General features: G+C 44.4%; 1 protein-coding gene across 2 annotated transcripts in view; it reads left to right on the forward strand.

Annotated features, from left to right (window-relative positions):
- The first annotated feature begins 5,976 nt into the window (after nt 1-5,976).
- The window catches only part of EFR3A (EFR3 homolog A), a 41,950-nt gene continuing 30,841 nt past the window's right edge, over nt 5,977-17,085 (forward strand). For both annotated transcript variants that reach the window (XM_044450416.1, XM_044450417.1), the window contains exons 1-4: nt 5,977-6,069; nt 12,143-12,270; nt 13,765-13,915; nt 16,178-16,299. In XM_044450416.1, the coding sequence (XP_044306351.1) occupies nt 5,980-6,069; nt 12,143-12,270; nt 13,765-13,915; nt 16,178-16,299 (491 nt within the window). In that variant the 5' untranslated portion in view covers nt 5,977-5,979. The remainder of the gene's footprint in view (nt 6,070-12,142; nt 12,271-13,764; nt 13,916-16,177; nt 16,300-17,085) is intronic.

A 17,085-nucleotide genomic window follows, 5' to 3' on the forward strand; every position in this document is an offset into this window, starting at 1 on the left:
AACCTGCCATTAGCTGCTGATTGCTCATGATAATGGTGAAAGAGGAAGTACCTACCTTTGTATTCTCATCTCCTCTGAAAGAACGTGTAGCTGGCAAAGCACTAATTCTGTGTGTAACTTAAGCAAATTTGTGTTTCGATTGTGCTACTGCCAAACAGAGAGCTAAGCTGGATGTGAAAACGAAGAAGAGGGGAAGGTGGAAAGCACGGTTGATCTGCTCTTCCCTGTGCAGCAGGTGGTGTTGGTCCAGCACAGACTGGAGCTGGTTCACTTCTCAGTCACCCCATTAAATATTGTATGGCAACAGAGGCAAAAATTGGGACCTGCTTGTGTAGGGGGAAAAACTTGCCCCTCACTCCAAACACATTACTCATCCTAAATAGGGGCTAAATTTCCCCTCAGCCCAGAAGTGTTTCTCAGAACTTTCTGCTCTAATAATGGAACTTCCTGGGAAACCTTCTGTGCTGTTGAGTGCTTTCGGCAGCGTGAGTGCACTGGCTTTGGCTAGTACAGGGGTGGGAGGCCACAGGTCTAGGGGCCAAGCCTGGGCTTCTGGCGCATTCTGTCAGGATCTATGGGGTTCCACTCTCCTTGACCAGCTTTTCCTCACCCACCATCTGTTTGTGCCACTTTTGTGCTGCGTTCTTCCCGTTGTCACAGGCTGTGATGCAGCTCTTAATGAGGTTGAGTTACAGCCAGCAAGAGCTTTAATCTTAAATATGCTGATATTGTAAAAATACCGTTGGCCCCAAGCATATTTGATATCTTTGTTTCCCTGTCCCCTTCTCCTTTTGCTCCTATGTTGTTGTTAGTTGCAAAGTCATGTCCAACCCATCATGACCCCATGGACAACATTCCTCCAGGCCTTCCTGTCCTCCACCATCCCCTGGAGTCCACCTAAGCTCACACCAACTGCCCCAGTGACTCCATCCAGCCACCTCATCCTCTGCCATCCCCTCCTTCTTTTGCCATCCATTGTTCCCAGCATTAGACTCTTCTCCAGGGAGTTCTTCCTTCTCATTAGGTGGCCAAAGTACTTGAGTTTCGTCTTCAGTATCTGGCCTTCTAAGGAGCAGTCAGGGTTGATCTCCTCTAGGACTGACCGGTTTGATCGCCTTGCAGTCCAAGAGACTCGCAGGAGTCTCCTCCAGCACCACAGTTCAAAGGCCTCAATCCTTTTATGCTCAGCCTTCCTTTGCGCCTATACTCCACTGGAACACACACACACATCCCGAGAGCCCCTCCAAAATGAAATTCAGCCCGTGAGCTGAAAGAGCTGCCCTACAGCCTGTGTTTGTGCACCTGGCAGAATCCTTACCTCTCTTTACAAGGCTGAGCTCCAAGCGCACTGCATTTAGATATAGTCCTGGTGTGTTGCTTAAGAAAGATGCTAGGAAAAAGAAGGAATGTGGGAAGGAAAGCCATGTCGTGGTTTATTCTTGCTTACATGCACATGTCCCTCACAATTATTTACCTGCTTTGTGGAAGTTAGCAAATGGAAGGCAAAATGTCCTTTATGTCCTTTTGACAGCTGAAAGACACATATTACAAAATCGCAAGAACAAACTTGCCTCTTACAATGCAATGGATTGAAGACTTAGAATGCTTTTGATAGGTGGTTTAAATATGCCAATTTCCGATGGATATTTATTTGGATGTTTTGATCTGTTTCTGTTGAAGCTTATGTGTCATTGTTAGACAGTTCTGTGCACTTCATACAAATCCATGTATGTATATGAACGAAAGATTTTTAAAAAATTGTCTGCTCACAGACACCATACTGGGAACCCGTTTGTGCATTGAACTGGGGGCACTGCACTGGAGGCTCCTGGTTTCAATGGTGGTAAAGCTTTCTAATTTTGCATCTATACAAATAAATTGGCACATGCACATTATCTGCAAATTGGTGTCCTCTTTTGGGTGGTACGTTTTCTCTTTTTCAAGCAATGTACCCTGCCAAGGGATGGCACCATTTACAAAATAGTGACATAATCATCTGTATTAGTTTGGGTTGTACACTTTATTTAGGTTGCAATCTAATGCATGTTTAGGGAGACAAGCTTCCAACAGTTCCCAGCTTGGGAGCTGTAGGACTTTTTTCTGTCTAAACATGCCCAGGATTGACCCTTTAATTATTTAATGCAATCCTTCTCCCCGTTGTTTTTTTCCTCCCTTTCCTCCCTTTTTGCCTTTTCAGATAAGAATTTTCACCAGTTTTGGCACTGATTGTCAGTTCAGCTTCATGCCCAGTATCTGCAGTTGTCTTCAAAGTCATGGTTCAGAAAGGTAAGTGCCAGGGGATTTATGCAACACACGTCTGGTTTGTGGAATGATAAAGATAAACCTGCAGCGTATAAATATTTGCATTTTTGTCAGGCTGTCAGACTTTTTAGCTGATTGAGTGCTAGCCTAGATTCTCACCAATTAACTGATTAATTGATTGAGAGTAAATAATATTATATATTAGCACAACCTCAATAAAGGCACTCAAGGCAACACGAACACAATTTATTCAGGCAAAATCTATGTCTATTGATTTAATCATTTAAATAATGCTGGACTAGATTGCTCCTGGTTCAACAAAATACTGGACTAGATGGGGAAGCCAATCTTTTTAAGAACTCTCTTCCATTTTCATGTTAAATTGCAAAAATGCATCAAAACCAAGATGGGCTCAAACTGTGAATGCCCCATTGACCTGCAGCCTCAGAGATGGAAGGGTGCAGTGCCTGGTCCCCACCCTCGGTGCTTGTCACCCCTGAACTTGGCGGCTTCCATGCATCCAGTAGGGCTGGAGGAATAGACAGGTAACTTGTCCGAGACCTTTTGTACTTGTAAAGTTTTTACTGCTGATGTTCTTGTTTTCAAATTGCTTTGAATTGCTGCATAACTTGATAACTTTTATAACACTTGATCATTTTTTAGCAGAGATGATCATGATGATGGATAAGGAGCAAAGAATCTAAGTCCAGTCTCTAAGCAGAGGTCCAGTCTGAAACTGAAAAGGGAAAAAACACTCTTTTGAACTCAACTTTTGTTGTAAATTGCCCAGAGAGCTTTGGCTATTGGGCAGTACAGAAGACAGACAGACAGACAGACAGTTTGCATTTCATTCTGCAGCATGCTTGCCCACCCTGTGGTTGGCATTTGTTTGTTTCTTTAAAAATTAAAAGGAAATACAATAAAAACCAGGAGGGGCAGGGATCCTGGAAATTTCCAAGATAGGTGTTGGACACCCCAGTATGAAATATTTATATTAAAGTCTTTAAAAAACATAAATAGTATAGTATTTTGCGGACTTAGAGTGCAACCTTGCGGTTATTAGACAGAGTCTAGATGGCCATAGGATTTTGCAGAGTTCCAGTGACGAGGTAGGAGAATCTCTCCCTACTTTGCGGCTGGCAGGGAGAGAATTGGGCTGGCCCCTTCTCTGTGGACATAAGAACCACCTCAGGGAAGGTCCATGGGGAGCATTCTGGGAGTCGGGGAAGGGAGGAAACTGGCACCACCGAGACATGGTGTCCCCTGGGGATACCCCTGAGCCTTCCCCCCTTCTCCAAAGCACCACACTGAAATGGTGGAACTGAATGGCCTAAGAGCTTTTCGGAGAAAGGCGCACAGAGGTGGCCTGTTTCCCTGTACCTATCCTCCCTCCACAGGATGCCTGTAATCCCACATGGAATGATGCCCTTAGTCATTTAAAGTATCTACCTTTCTTCCTTCTGCTTGAAGCTATGTTAAGATCACCCATAGTCAAACTACTGCTGGCTGGAGCCAGGGGTCAGACTAGATGGCCCGGGAGGCCCCTTCTGACTCGCTCTGTTTCTGTGTTTCTACTACATTCTGAAATTCCATTTACGAAAATAGTGAGAGATACAGGTGTGCAAGGAAGCACAGATATTTTGGGAACTTATGTAATTCGCAGACTTCAGTGTTCTGGCACCTGCCATTCCTGGCAGAAGTTGCTGCGAAATTGAGCCGTTTCAGTGTCTTAAGCAGGACTGCTTAGTAAGTTCCCCTTCCCCTTCCCCTTCCCCTTCCCCAGTGAAGGTTGTTAAGAGCATTTGTTAAGATGTTGAGTTCAAAAGGAAGCAGAGTGCAGAGTGAAGCCATTGGTTAGTTCAGAACTGGAGATTCAGCCTCTTGCTGAATCGGTGATGCCATCAAAGCAGGACTTGGTCTCGGGCGCTGCTCAGAAGATGAAGTGGAAGGGCCCCCAATTTCAGGAAAGCTGTTTCACCATGTTTGAAAGGAAGTGAAGCCATAGGCAAAGTCACCTCATGCAGCCTTGCCGACATGGTGCCCTTGCTGGCCGGGGAGGATGGTGGGAATTATAGTCCAATGCAATGCATCTGGATGGCACTGGCTTCTTCTAAAGCACCTCTAGTGCAAGTCCTTTATGTCGAGAGTCTAAAATTACCTAATTGCACCACTTATCTTACTGAAAACTGTCAGATGACCTTCCTTGCCTTAGGGTTTTTTTTTAAGACCTTCGTACTTCAAAGGAAAGCCTTGCATTTCCTTTCAAAATATATGAAGCACTTCCAGTCAAGAGAGTCATTTGGTCGAAGTGAAATGATGCACTTACTAACAAAATAAGTGATTTTAAAAAACAGAAACAACTGCTACCGTAGTTTAAACCAAACAGGTTTCCATCTGTTACATTTGTGCATTTTTACAGGTTTATGAAGCAGAACAAGTTTTCACCTGAAAGGGTTTGATCATTGTGTGGTTTTGATGCCTCAGCTCTGTGTGTTTTTCCCTGAACTGATGAAGGTTGCAGCAACCTGTAAGGTTCTACTGCTTGATCAAGTAATCTCGATCTAACCTTACTTAGTGCACTGGCAGTAGTAATTAGAAGCACCATGTACGCCTTATGAAATATTGTTGTTTTGGTAACTGCGAGTGCTGATAATTTCCCCTCTCTCAGTGTGAATTATTTCAATGATCTGCTTCATTTCACCTTCCTCAGCCTGGTGTGCCCCCATATGTGCTGGATTACAACTCCCAGCATTCCCAGCTGATGGCCTGGCTAGCTGGGAATGCTGAGAGTTGCTGCTAAGGCTGACCAATGCATTAAAAATGAAATCCACCTTTGAATGGGAAGGAATTGCAGTGAACTCTCTGTGTATCACATGCCCTTTAGCTCTTCTCCTAGCTGAAAGCAGCTGCTGCATGGCTGAGTGAGCATTTAAATGAGCCAACCAAGGGGGTGTTGCCAGGGCTATCACCACAGAAAACCTTCCTAGAATATCTCAAGACCTTTCTTAGAGTTAGTTTTTATTTCTACCACTAGCACTTTTCTGGGGAGTAATATAAGGCAGAGGTGGGCAAATTCTGCCCCTTCCTAGGATGCCCCTCCCAAGACTTCTGATTTTGATTTCATTTCTAAAGATGTTATTTAGGGAAAAAATCAGTGCAGCAGAGTTTTTGCATGTGTCAAAGGCATTTGTGGAAGTTAGGTTACACTGTATTCAGGAAAAACTTCTGTTTCGTGTTTATTACATCTTTTTAATAAGGGTTTAAGTCAGCTAATTAGTGCAATACTCCTACTTTGCTTTTCCAAACATTTGGCAATAAGCAGTGGTTGCTTTCTTTTTTGGAAGACTTAGTAATAAAGTAGAACTTCTGTTAATTGAACAGAAAACTTCACCCATTGGGCAGCAGAAAAATACATATACATAAAATGTTACTTAAGTTTTAATGATGTATATGTTCTAAATTATTTTGGTTCTCTAGAGAACTTATCTTCTTCTCCACCGTCTGACAGCCAGAAGACTGTTATTGCAGGCCTTGCATATACAGAAGCAAAGCAAAAAGGTCACAAGCCTAAAGAACTCTTTGTTTACTGCAGCAATCAGAAATTCTTGCATCTTATTGTTATAGCACTTCATCACATTTTAGCCCGAGCCAAATCCACTCGACGGCATTCTGATTCTTCCCAGTGCTTTTCTTTTCACTGTGTGCATGTCTTGAATAATGGCGCTTGCAGGTGTTTGCTGCTGTTGTGCTGCTCTGCGTCCTCGCTACAAACGCCTGGTGGATAACATCTTCCCTGAAGACTCAAAAGTAAGTAACGCAGCCCTCGAGCCAGATGGGGCAATAATTTATCTGTTATAGATTACCTTGACTTGGGTCTGGAAGGATTCTCCACCTAAAGGTGGGAGAGCTGCTTCCCCCATTCAACAGCGTTTCCTGATGTTGCCCTTCCGCCATGTTGCCTTTTCCTGATGTTGCATTTTCAGCAGGCTGGAAGGTCTGCCATGGAAAGAAGGAAGTGGGGGGTCCCTTGGTTCAGCACACCGATCCAGCAAAAATCCGGATCCACAGCACCCTGTTTTACCCCTGAATGTTGCTTTGTGTGGTGGTGTGGAAGTTTCCCAGGCTACATTACAAGTATCCCCAAGCCGCCATTTATTTTATGGGGTAACCAGTAGAAGGAGGTGCCTTAAATTGGAGAGATCACTCTCATACCTACAGTGCTAATGCTAAAAATGGAAAGGAAAAGACCAGTCGTACATCTCCTAAGGCTTTAGCTCCTGGGGCTTGGTTTAGCCAAGGCACCTCTTTTTGGATGTGAGGATCCTTAGGAAGAAGCAAAACAAGTGTGTCAAAGGTGGTATGCAGTTTATTGAATACAGTGATGAAATATGGTTGCAGGATATAAACAGGTGAAAGAAGGAGTACACACCCCTTCTCTGTGGCCATTTCCTCTGAATAGACCAGGGATGCTGCATGAGCCTCTGAATTTTCCTGGCAAGTAGCACATCACTCCTTCTTTCCAGGCCGAGAGCACAAGGCAACATCTCTTGCCATGGATTTTATACAGTACCGCTCTTGTATTCGCCAACCCTAACCTTGGTCTCACGAGAGACAGGAGAAGAGAGAATGGTGTTGCTTGGGTAAAGCCCTTATCTACAGAAGGATTAACAAGGCAACTCCAAGGCAATGATCTCCGCCATGCTTCTTAAGCACCTGAAGTCCATAAGATCTTGGCATGGCTCTTGGACACTGGGAACCTTCACTAGTTGAACCTTAATAATATCATTGTCATTCTTCTGGAAGAGCCCATCCAGTTGTTGTTGGTTGCGAAGTCGTGTCCGACCCATCGCGACCCCATGGACAACACTCCTCAAGGCCTCGCTGTCCTCCATCACCTCCCCCCCCCCCGGGGTCCACACAAGCTCACGCTGACTGCTTCAGTGACTCCATCTGGCCACCGCATCCTCTGCCGTCCCCTTCTTCTTTTGCCATCTATTGTGTCCAGCATCAGACTCTTCTCCAGGGAGTCCTTCCTTCTCATTAGGTGGCCAAAGTACTTGAGTTTCATCTTCAGGATCTGGCCTTCTAAAGAGCAGTCAGGGTTGATCTCCTCTAGGACTGACTAGTTTGATTGCCTTGCGGTCCAAGGGACTCGCAGGAGACTCCTCCAGCACCACAACTGAGAAACTGACAAAACCATAGCCTTGACTATACGCACTTTTGTTGGCAGGGTGATGTCTGTGCTTTTTAGTATGCTGTTTAGATTTGCCATAGCTTTCCTCCCCAGGAGCAAGCGTCTTTTAATTTCTTGGCTGCAGTCCCCATCTGCAGTGATCTTGGAGTCCAGGAAAATAAAATCTGTCACTACCTCCATTTCTTCCCCGTCTATTTGCCAGGAAGTGAGAGGACCGGATGCCATGATCTTAGTTTTCTTAATGTTGAATTTCAAGCCAACTTTTGTGCTCTCCTCCTTCACCCACATCAAGATGCTCTTCAGTTCCTCTTCACTTTCTGCCATTAGAGTGGTATCATTTTCATATCTGAGGTTGTTGATATTTCTCCCGGCAATCTCAATTCCAATTTGTGATTCATCTAGCCCCGCCTTTCTCATGATGTGAACTGCATATAGGTTAAATAGGCAGGGTGACAGTATACAGCCTTGCCGAACTCCTTTCTCAATTTTGAACAAATCAGTGGTTCTGTGTCCAGTTCTCACTGTTGCTTCTTGACCCGCATATAGGTTTCTCAAGAGACAAATAAGATGGTCTGGTACTCCCATCTCTTTAAGAACTTGCCACAATTTGTTGTGATCTACACAATCAAAGGCTTTAGCATAGTCAATGAAGCAGAAGTAGATGTTTTTCTGGAACTCCCTTTCTCCATGATCCAGCGTATGTTGGCAATTTGATCTCTAGTTCCTTTCCCTCTTCGAAACCCTGCCTGTACTTCTGGTAGTTCTCGGTCCACATACTGCTGGAGCCTAGTTTGTAGGATTTTGAGCATATTGAGTGTAGCACTTTTGCTGCATCATCTTTTAGGCTTTTGAATAGCTCAGCAGGAATGCTGTCACCTCCACTAGCTTTGTTGTTGCTCAGAATTCCTAAGGCCCATTTGACTTAATATTCCAGGATGTCTGGCTCAAGGTCAGTGACCACCCCATCATGGGTATCAGGGACATTAAGCTCTTTCTTGTATAGTTCTTCTGTGTAATCTTGCCACCTATTCATTTAAGAAGGCATTCTTATCTCTTCCAGCTATTCTCTGGAATTCTGCATTCAATTGGGTGTATCTTTCTCTTTCTCCCTTGCCTTTCACTTCCCTTCTTTCCTCAGCTATTTGTAAAGCTTCCTCAGACAGCCATTTTGCTTTCTTGCATTTCTTTTTCTTTGGGATGGTTTTAGTTGCTGCCTCTTGTACAATGCTGTGAACCTCCGTCCATAGTTCTTCAGGCACTCTGTCTATCAAATCTTATTCCTTAAATCTATTTGTCACCTCTACTGTATATTCAGCCCATCCAGTACATCCATTATAATGCAGGCTGGTCCTTCATACAAAACCATGGTGTGCACAAGGAGTTACAGTACCCAAAGACTCAATAGCTGTTAACGCCAACCAAAACTCAGGATTTATGGTGGGTTGGACGCCTTGAGTTTTCCTGAGAGAGTCATGCACAATACCACTTTCCTTTGAATATAGAGGAAATTGCATTTGTTTACTGTGGTAAGAAGCACAGGTAGACCAACCTACTACTCGTGTGTGTGTGTGTGTGTGTGTGTGTGTGTGTGTTTCGTCCTTTTAAATCCATCAAAGCAGCTCTCCCTGTTTGAAACTTCCTGAAGCCAAAATCTGCACCAATTTCAAATAGGGTCCATCTATCCAGAGTTTACCAGTGCTTTTTATTATTAATCTTGTGACATTAAATGCACAGTATAGTTTTAAACTACTCAAGGATAAACAACACCTCGTACATGTAAGTTTAGCCCAGTGGGATATTGTAATTCTCATTAACCTACACTCCCCATCTTTCTAATGACTCCTCTTTTTCTCTTTTCCCTTTCCTTTCCTTTCCTTTCCTTTCCTTTCTTTAATGTCTGAAGTAGGTTTGCATTAGAGATACTTCACATACCCTGTCTTTGCCAACTTAATTTTGCCCTGAGGGAATTCAGATTTTGTTTTGTTTTGAATATATGTTATTTGACTTGAAATCTGTATGCAAGAGTGTTGAATACTCTACTAAATGGATGCATGTACTATTCTTTAAAAAATCCTTTGCAAAGTATTTACTTATTTCTTGCCCTTCTTCCCTTTTTGGGCTGAGGGATAGCAACTAGTCCAAGGTCATCCATGAGTTTCATAAATAACTAGGGGATGGATACAAGCTTGGGTTTCCTCAGTCCTAGTAGAATACTTCAGCCACTACACTGAGTATTACTTTAGCCCCTCTGGAGAGATGTGTCTAGAAGAGATGGGATTTGATTGTGACCCAAACAAGGAGGAGAGCCACTGCGGCGCAGGTTAGGTGGAAATGTCTTAATGGGCTTGTGAGGTCCTCTGTAACTGTGGGGATGCCAATCCAGAGTGAAAAGAAGGGGTTAGCAATCCCAGAGTTACGAGAAGGTATCAAATGAGGAGGGAGGGGCAGCAGAAGATGGGGTTGGTCCAAGCCATTGCCTGCCCGAGAGTCTTCCAAAGTTGAAGCACAGCATGGGTATCCTGAACAGGACTGCTACAATTTTCCAGTCGTTTGGGCTGTATTGGTTGCTTAGACACAGAATTTGGCTCTTCGAGGTGCTAACACAGTTTGGCTCACTTGCACCCCTTGTTTGTAACTTGATCTGCTGCGTAACTTGAAGCAAGACTTAATAAAGGTCTTGACATAAGTCGCTACTTAGAAGCTTTGGCTTCACAGATAAGCAGAAGAGGTCATTCTGACAATGGCATTCTAGCAAATCCTCACTGGGGAGAACAGGGAAGAGAGGGTCAAGCCCTCTAATCCTGCTGGATCCCCCTAAGCTTCCCTCTACATGATGTGCATTTGGGAGGTTGAGGAAACCTGCCTCAATCAACAGACTTGTCATTCTGGGTGACAGAGGAGTACAACAGCTTCAGTAGAATAACCTCTTTCACATCTCTGTAAAGAGGATATGTGTTACCAATGGGGACAAAAGAGGGCATACATTCATATGGTTTATTTATTCTATTCATACCCCACCTTTCCCTCATTGTGGAACTCAAGGTGGCTCCATGCAGTTCCCAGGTGGTCTCCCCTCCAACCTCAGGCCAGGCCAGACTTGCTTAGCTTCAAGCTGGTGGATATGTTCTGTGCCTTCAGACCATATTGTGGGTATGGTTTGACAGATACGTACAGAATAATTCAGAAATAATTACTATACAATTGTGTAATGTAGCTCATAATCGTGTTTTATTTTATAACATCTTTATTATAAGTTTCAACAAAAGAAATCCATTATCTGCATTCACGCATGTAGGTTACAATATATTAATTATGCATAAATTCCAACAAATGCAGACCAAAGATCTATTTATGTGTCCATATGAGGAACTCTGCAAGCATTGTTAGGTCTTTGGTCCCTGGCTCCATAGCAGGGTATTTGCTTTGCATGAGGAGGAGGGGCTCACAGAGAGGGGGTGGACTGTGACCCAGTGAGCCAGTGACCCAGTTCAGTCGCACAGCATGTGCTGTGCATGCAGGAGGCTCCTGGTTCATTCCCTGACATATCCAGGTGGAGCTGGAAAAATGCCTGCCCGAGACCCTGGAGAGTGGCTGCCAGTTAGTGTCAGCAACACGTGGCTGGATGGACCAAGGCTCTGACTCAGTATGAGTTCACATCCCTTGCTCCTATGCCTTCTTGTTCAGCCCACTCTCCAGATGAAACGGAAGGGGCCACCAGCATCTGTCGAAATGGGGCTGGAGAAAGCTGGCTGACCAAAGGACTTTACTCATGGTAAAGTTTTTTACTACCTTGAGTAAAAACTAAACTAAACCTGCCACATCAAGCCGTGGCTGTTCCTGAAAAAGAAAAGCAATTGGGGGTAGCCTGGGCTGGGTCTGAATGGCACCGCAAATGTCCTTGGTGGCATGGCATGAAAACCCACCCCAGAAGTTGAAGATGAGGGTGGGAGCAGGTTGCGGTTGGGGTGTGCATTGACAGATGGCCAAAAAGGTAGAGCTGCATCCCCACAAAGAGAGGACAAAGCAAGACAGTGCTTTGCATAGCATCTGCATGTGCTGTTTTCTAGGAACAGAGGCAAACTTAGAATTAATTACTGTAACTTCAATAGAAATGGCATGCCTTTCACCGTACTGTGCAAGCCTATTGTCTCATGACTGGCAGGTCAGCCTGTCTGGCTTGCTTCCCAGGGGTAACTGTGAAAGGGCAGCATCACCTTAAAGTGGAATTGGACAGCACCACCCTTCAAAGAGAGAATCCCTTCCATTAAAGAGCACACCTCTGGCAGCCCTTCAAATAGAGGACTGCCCTCTGTAAGAGGACCCCTGGCCACCCCAGAATTGTGCCCTGTTGCCTTTCTGGAAAACAGGCCCTGCATGCATGACTTCACTGCCTGATCCTCCCTGGGTGATCATTCATGCTTCCCTGCTGTGTGAGAAGTCCTGCGCGCATCAAGTTGTAAATGCAAGAGCTCTTTTTGCACCACAGAATGACCCGTAGGTGCTGGGAGGGTAGCAGTCCTGTTCCCTCACCCCACTCAGCCCGACAGATGCTTTGTAGACACACATCCATTGGCATTTTCTAGGCTGCTGGAGCCAAATAAACATCTAGCCATAGTAATAGAGGTGTAAATCATTAGAGTGGTGACGATGCATGGGGAAGGGACTAGTAATTCTTTGAATTATTAGGATGGGCTCGTTAAAGCTGACATGGAGAAGCTGACTTTCTATGCGGTTTCTGCACCTGAAAAGCTTGATCGAATTGGTGCTTATTTAGCAGAGCGACTGAGCAGAGATGTTGCCAGACACCATTATGGGTAAGGAAATTTCATACTTGGCAATTAAGATAATGATCTTGCTAACTTTTTTCAAGGTTGCTTTCATTTTCTTAAGACAGCCTATGGGTTCCAATCCGATATGTGTTTGGTATAACAGCTGTTTGTGACTTTGGTTAAGCAGCAGGTGAAAATCAGTGGAAACTAGTCAAGGAATCAACTAGGTTAAGCTAGACTCATTTTAACTTGCAGTTCATTCACCAACTTTATAAGAGCATAACTAACTGCTACAAAGAAGTTGGAATCAGTACGGTAGACCTTGTAATAATTACAGTCCATTTTCTGTGAATCTCCTTAAAAGAACAGAGTTACCATACACCAAGGGTAGGCAAACTTGATTAGCTCATGAATATTTTTGATAGTTCGAGAGCTGCTCTGGGCATCATCTCAAAATGGGCATGCTACAGATGAACACTTTGGCCTATAACCATCTGCCATTTCCCAAGAATGTCTCTGACTGAGCCCCATCTTTGGGCCTGGAGACATTCATGATAGAAGAGAAAGGGGCAGCTAGAAGGCCTCTCTCTGCTTTCAAACGATCTGAACTTCCAGGAAAAACTTTCATTTTGGGGAAAAAGAGAGTGGGGTACTGGGACCAACAGCGAGAACGGGTGCGGTATTGTCACTGCCTGCTCCTGATGGATATGAAGTCCCAACCACAGTGGGATTAGAGGGATGAAGTTCCATCCCATTTCTTTTCAGGTGGGTCTGAAACAAGCCCAGTTCTTTTTCAGTGGAAAAGAGGGTGCGACTGGCTTTATTTCCTTCTTCCGGCCACAGTTGCTGTGGAGCTGAGAGAACAGCCAGGCACTTGGATAGCCTGACTTCAACTGTTGGCAAGAGAGGAAGCAATCCTTGTTGCCTGCCTCTCCCAACTCTCCAGTACAGATCTGAGGACACGTGGAAGGGAGAATGATCCCCCTTCTGTTTCCACCAGCAGAATTGTTTCCACCAACACAATGACACCACTGAATACCATTCAATGTACTTATTCATTTCTTCTGATGTCTTTGTTTTGTTTTTTAAGCAATGTACTTGCGGATATCATGCCTTGTATACCCCCTGTGCTTGCTGTTATGATATGGCACTGAGTCTGATCCTATGCATTGTTTTTAAGGAAAGGAAGTCCTACAAAATCTACCATGTGGATGCTGACAGGCCTTTTTCAGGAACTGGGCTAGTTTCTGAACATGGTGGTACTTGCTAGCTTGGCTGTGCCAGGGTTTCCTGGACCAGGCAAGGGGGAAGAAGGAAAGTAATCCTCTTCTTGCTGTTGCTATGAGATGGGTAAGAAGCAGTGAGCAGTTTCAGAATACTGGTAAGGTTGATAAGCGCAACAAATTGGTATTCCAAAGAGGACCTTGTGAAACTGCGCAACATCACTAAGGTTGCAATAGGATCTGCTTGGTGATATAACATGCTCATTTCTCACTCCTTCTATGACTTGTATGGCTCTTGGCACATCTCTTCCCACAGATACGTTCTAATTGCCATGGAAGCACTAGACCAGCTTTTGATGGCTTGCCGTTCTCAGAGCATTAAACCGTTTGTGGAGAGTTTCCTTCATATGGTGGCGAAGCTGCTGGAGTCTGGGGAGCCGAAGCTGCAAGTCCTGGGAACCAACTCTGTGAGTAAACCCAGTTTAAGGCAACTGAGAGTTTTTTCTTCAGCTGAAGAAAACCAAAGGCCTCAACTTCACAAAAGCTGTTGTGGCATTTATCTCAGATTGTTGTTTAGGAAAAAAACAGGGTTGCTTTGAATTCATTCATTCAGTTATTTAACTGTTAAGAATCTTTTTGCAATGGTAAAGTAGATAAGCACATTAAATGTCTGAGCATGGTGTCAGTCAATGAGGCCTAGCAAGGACTCATTTTGTGTATATATAGCATGACACATAATTCTGCGAAGCATTCAGAGCTGGAATATTTTTGCCCTACAAACCTGAGGTATAAGCTAGTTTTACTCTCATGACTTCTGCCAAATGCTGTACATTGTAGTGTTATGAAAGCATAAAGTGGCAGTAAAGAACTACCGTCTTCCAGATGCTTTGGACTACAATGGTATTTGTGTTCCTCCTGTCCAGCAAAGGTGGCTGAGGCTTATGAGAACTGTAGTCCCAATCACCCGGAAGGCAACCTAGTTGCATTCTTCTGGCAGATTGAAGTCCATAAGAAGTCTTTAGAAATACCACCCTTGTTCCTGAGGAGAAGGCATGATAACATAGAAACATAGAGCGAGTCAGAAGGGGTCTCCCAGGCCATCTAGTCTGACCCCCGGCTCCAGCCGGCTCTGCTCACGACATGCCCACCATGATAAGTTAAACCAGATTGTTAATCGTGTAGATAAATAGCCAGTTTGCCAACTGAACGAGCCACTGAGGCTTAAATGAACCAGGGTAGCGTGTTTTGTTCCCCAACACATGCTGGTCTGTGCCAGATGCTGTTTGGCTAACCATGGCTTGTTGGTGTCCAAACTCAGGCAGCGTGGCTTGTTTGAGGGGAAGGCAATCTTCAAATAACCATGGCCTGTTTTCCCCACAAACAAGCCATACTGCCTGGATTTGGACAGCACTAAAAGCCAAGCTCAGGCAGGTAATTAGAGAAAGGCTGCCCGGCATTTTCTAAAGATGGTGGCTTGTTTTGAGTGTGCAGACTGGGCCACGTGTCAGCCGTTGACAAACTTCCAGTGGAAGAAATGTTTTAATTAATAAATAAATAAATAAATAAATAAATAAATGAAGGGGTTCTGCAGTGATAGGGCAGCCACTGAAAAATGCCTTTGCACTTTCCTTTGCTGTACAAACCTGACTCACAAAAGTGGACAGTGTCCTTAAATTCAGTGACTGGCAAGACGAAGGGAAAGATTACTTTGCAGATATGGTGGGTATAATATCCATACATGTGCACAAAGAAGATAACACACTGGCTTGGCGTCTAGCTATCCAGTAGAATTAATGTATTTTAAGTTTACTTTGTGCTCTTCATAGTTCTTCTTCAATGATACGGTAGTTTAATTTGCCATATTTATATAAATCTTTCCCATAGCAACAGGAGTAGTTCTAAAGCCATAAAGATTGCTGAGAAACAAAATTCAAGAATAGCTGTTCTGAAATAGCATACATTATTTTAACATAATTTTAACTCCTCTCTGCTTAAGTAGAATAGGTTTCAAGTTGTCTGCACCTCTTTTTTAATGTGAATCCAACTACTGCAGAAAGTAGATTAGCTAGATATAAAAGTAGCAAATTTGATATTTCTGACATAATGGGGGAATGGCAGAACCTTTGAGGAGATAATCTCTTTCTTGTCTAGGACTTACGGAAAGCCTGAATTGATCACTGGGATGTGAAAGACCAAGCAGCCTGGAGGGCTACAGGCTCACTGCCTTGTTTATTGTTCTTATCTACAATGCACTAGAGTGGCCAGGCTCAACCCTGGGGTCCCAAGCCGGTTCCCCAGAATATCACATCCCTTTCTCTTAACCCTATCCCTTCCCCACTGCCTGTTTGGTGGCTTAGATCCCTTCTCCCACATTCTAAGGCCTTGTTGTTTGCAGTTAGAGCTATGAGTCAGAAGGAATCAATGGGGGTTGTGCTTCTGCTCCCGCCCCCACTGACTGCTGCTCCAGCCACCACTGAGATGTGGCCCCTGAAAACCTCTCCAGGACTGCATCTGGACCCTGGTTAAGCTGGGAAAGGCATTTGGATAAGTTAACCTAGTAAACGCTTAGGTCCAGCTGTCTAAGTAATGAATGCTGCATTGGCTGTCAGTGGTGGATGGCGAAGTCAAGTCTGTACAAAGCCAGGAAGCTAGATGGAATATTGTTGTCTTCTTCGATATGATAGCAGACAATGCACCAACCTCCTATTTCCCCCTCACCATTTCCATAGTTCGTTAAATTTGCGAACATTGAAGAAGACACGCCTTCCTACCACAGGCGCTACGACTTCTTTGTCTCCCAGTTCAGTGCCATGTGTCATTCTTACCATGAAGATCCCAAAGTGCAAACTGAGTAAGTAACCTGCTGCTACATTTCCTTCGTATTCTTTTTTTATGTATCCTTTGTGAGCCGCCCCGAGGCTTTGTTGCGATGGGGGTGGCATGGAGATGTTTTAAATAAATAAACAAATAAATAAATTCTGCTCTGCAGGCCCCGTTCTGGCATTTTGGTTTCCTTGCATCCAAGAATTGCAGTCCACTTGCCCACGCAGAGGTTCTAAATATCGAGGGCTGTAAGCACCATCTTTCTTGCTTACTTGCCCTTGGCAAGATTCGTCAGAAGTGTATTCGTGTGTTGGTGTTGTGTCCATGTCAAACAGCAGTCTAGCGACTCGCATCTTCATCGAGCAGAGGCCAAAGTGAAGTCACATTGAAGGTTTTTTTGAACTTGGAGGCCTCTGCTTGTGTCCAGCCAGACTCACGACAGCTGCCCCATGGGAAATGAGTCGCAAGCATCCACACCAGTGGGACTGATTCACATGGCCCCAAGTTATCCTTGAATTCCCTTAAAATCAGGACCAAAGGAGACATTCTTCTGAAAGTGAAGTTGCTACCATAAGGGGAGCCACTGGTTCTTTCCTCAACTGCTCCAACTTCTAACAGCTCCTGTCTTGATGTCACAGTCGTCTTAACATCCCCCAATCCTGCTTCACTGCTTTGATCCCTATGGCATCTTGGGGGACACGGGATGCTTTGACGTGAGAGCAGGTTGGATACCTGGGTATCTAGGCACACAGCAGGTGCTGGTGGCAGCATTATGAGGCAGGCCAGTGTTACCTCAGACTGCAGGTAGGGAATA

The sequence above is a fragment of the Varanus komodoensis genome, unplaced genomic scaffold, assembly GCF_004798865.1.
Source record: "Varanus komodoensis strain SLA01 unplaced genomic scaffold, ASM479886v1 scaffold66, whole genome shotgun sequence".
Lineage (NCBI taxonomy): Eukaryota > Metazoa > Chordata > Lepidosauria > Squamata > Varanidae > Varanus > Varanus komodoensis.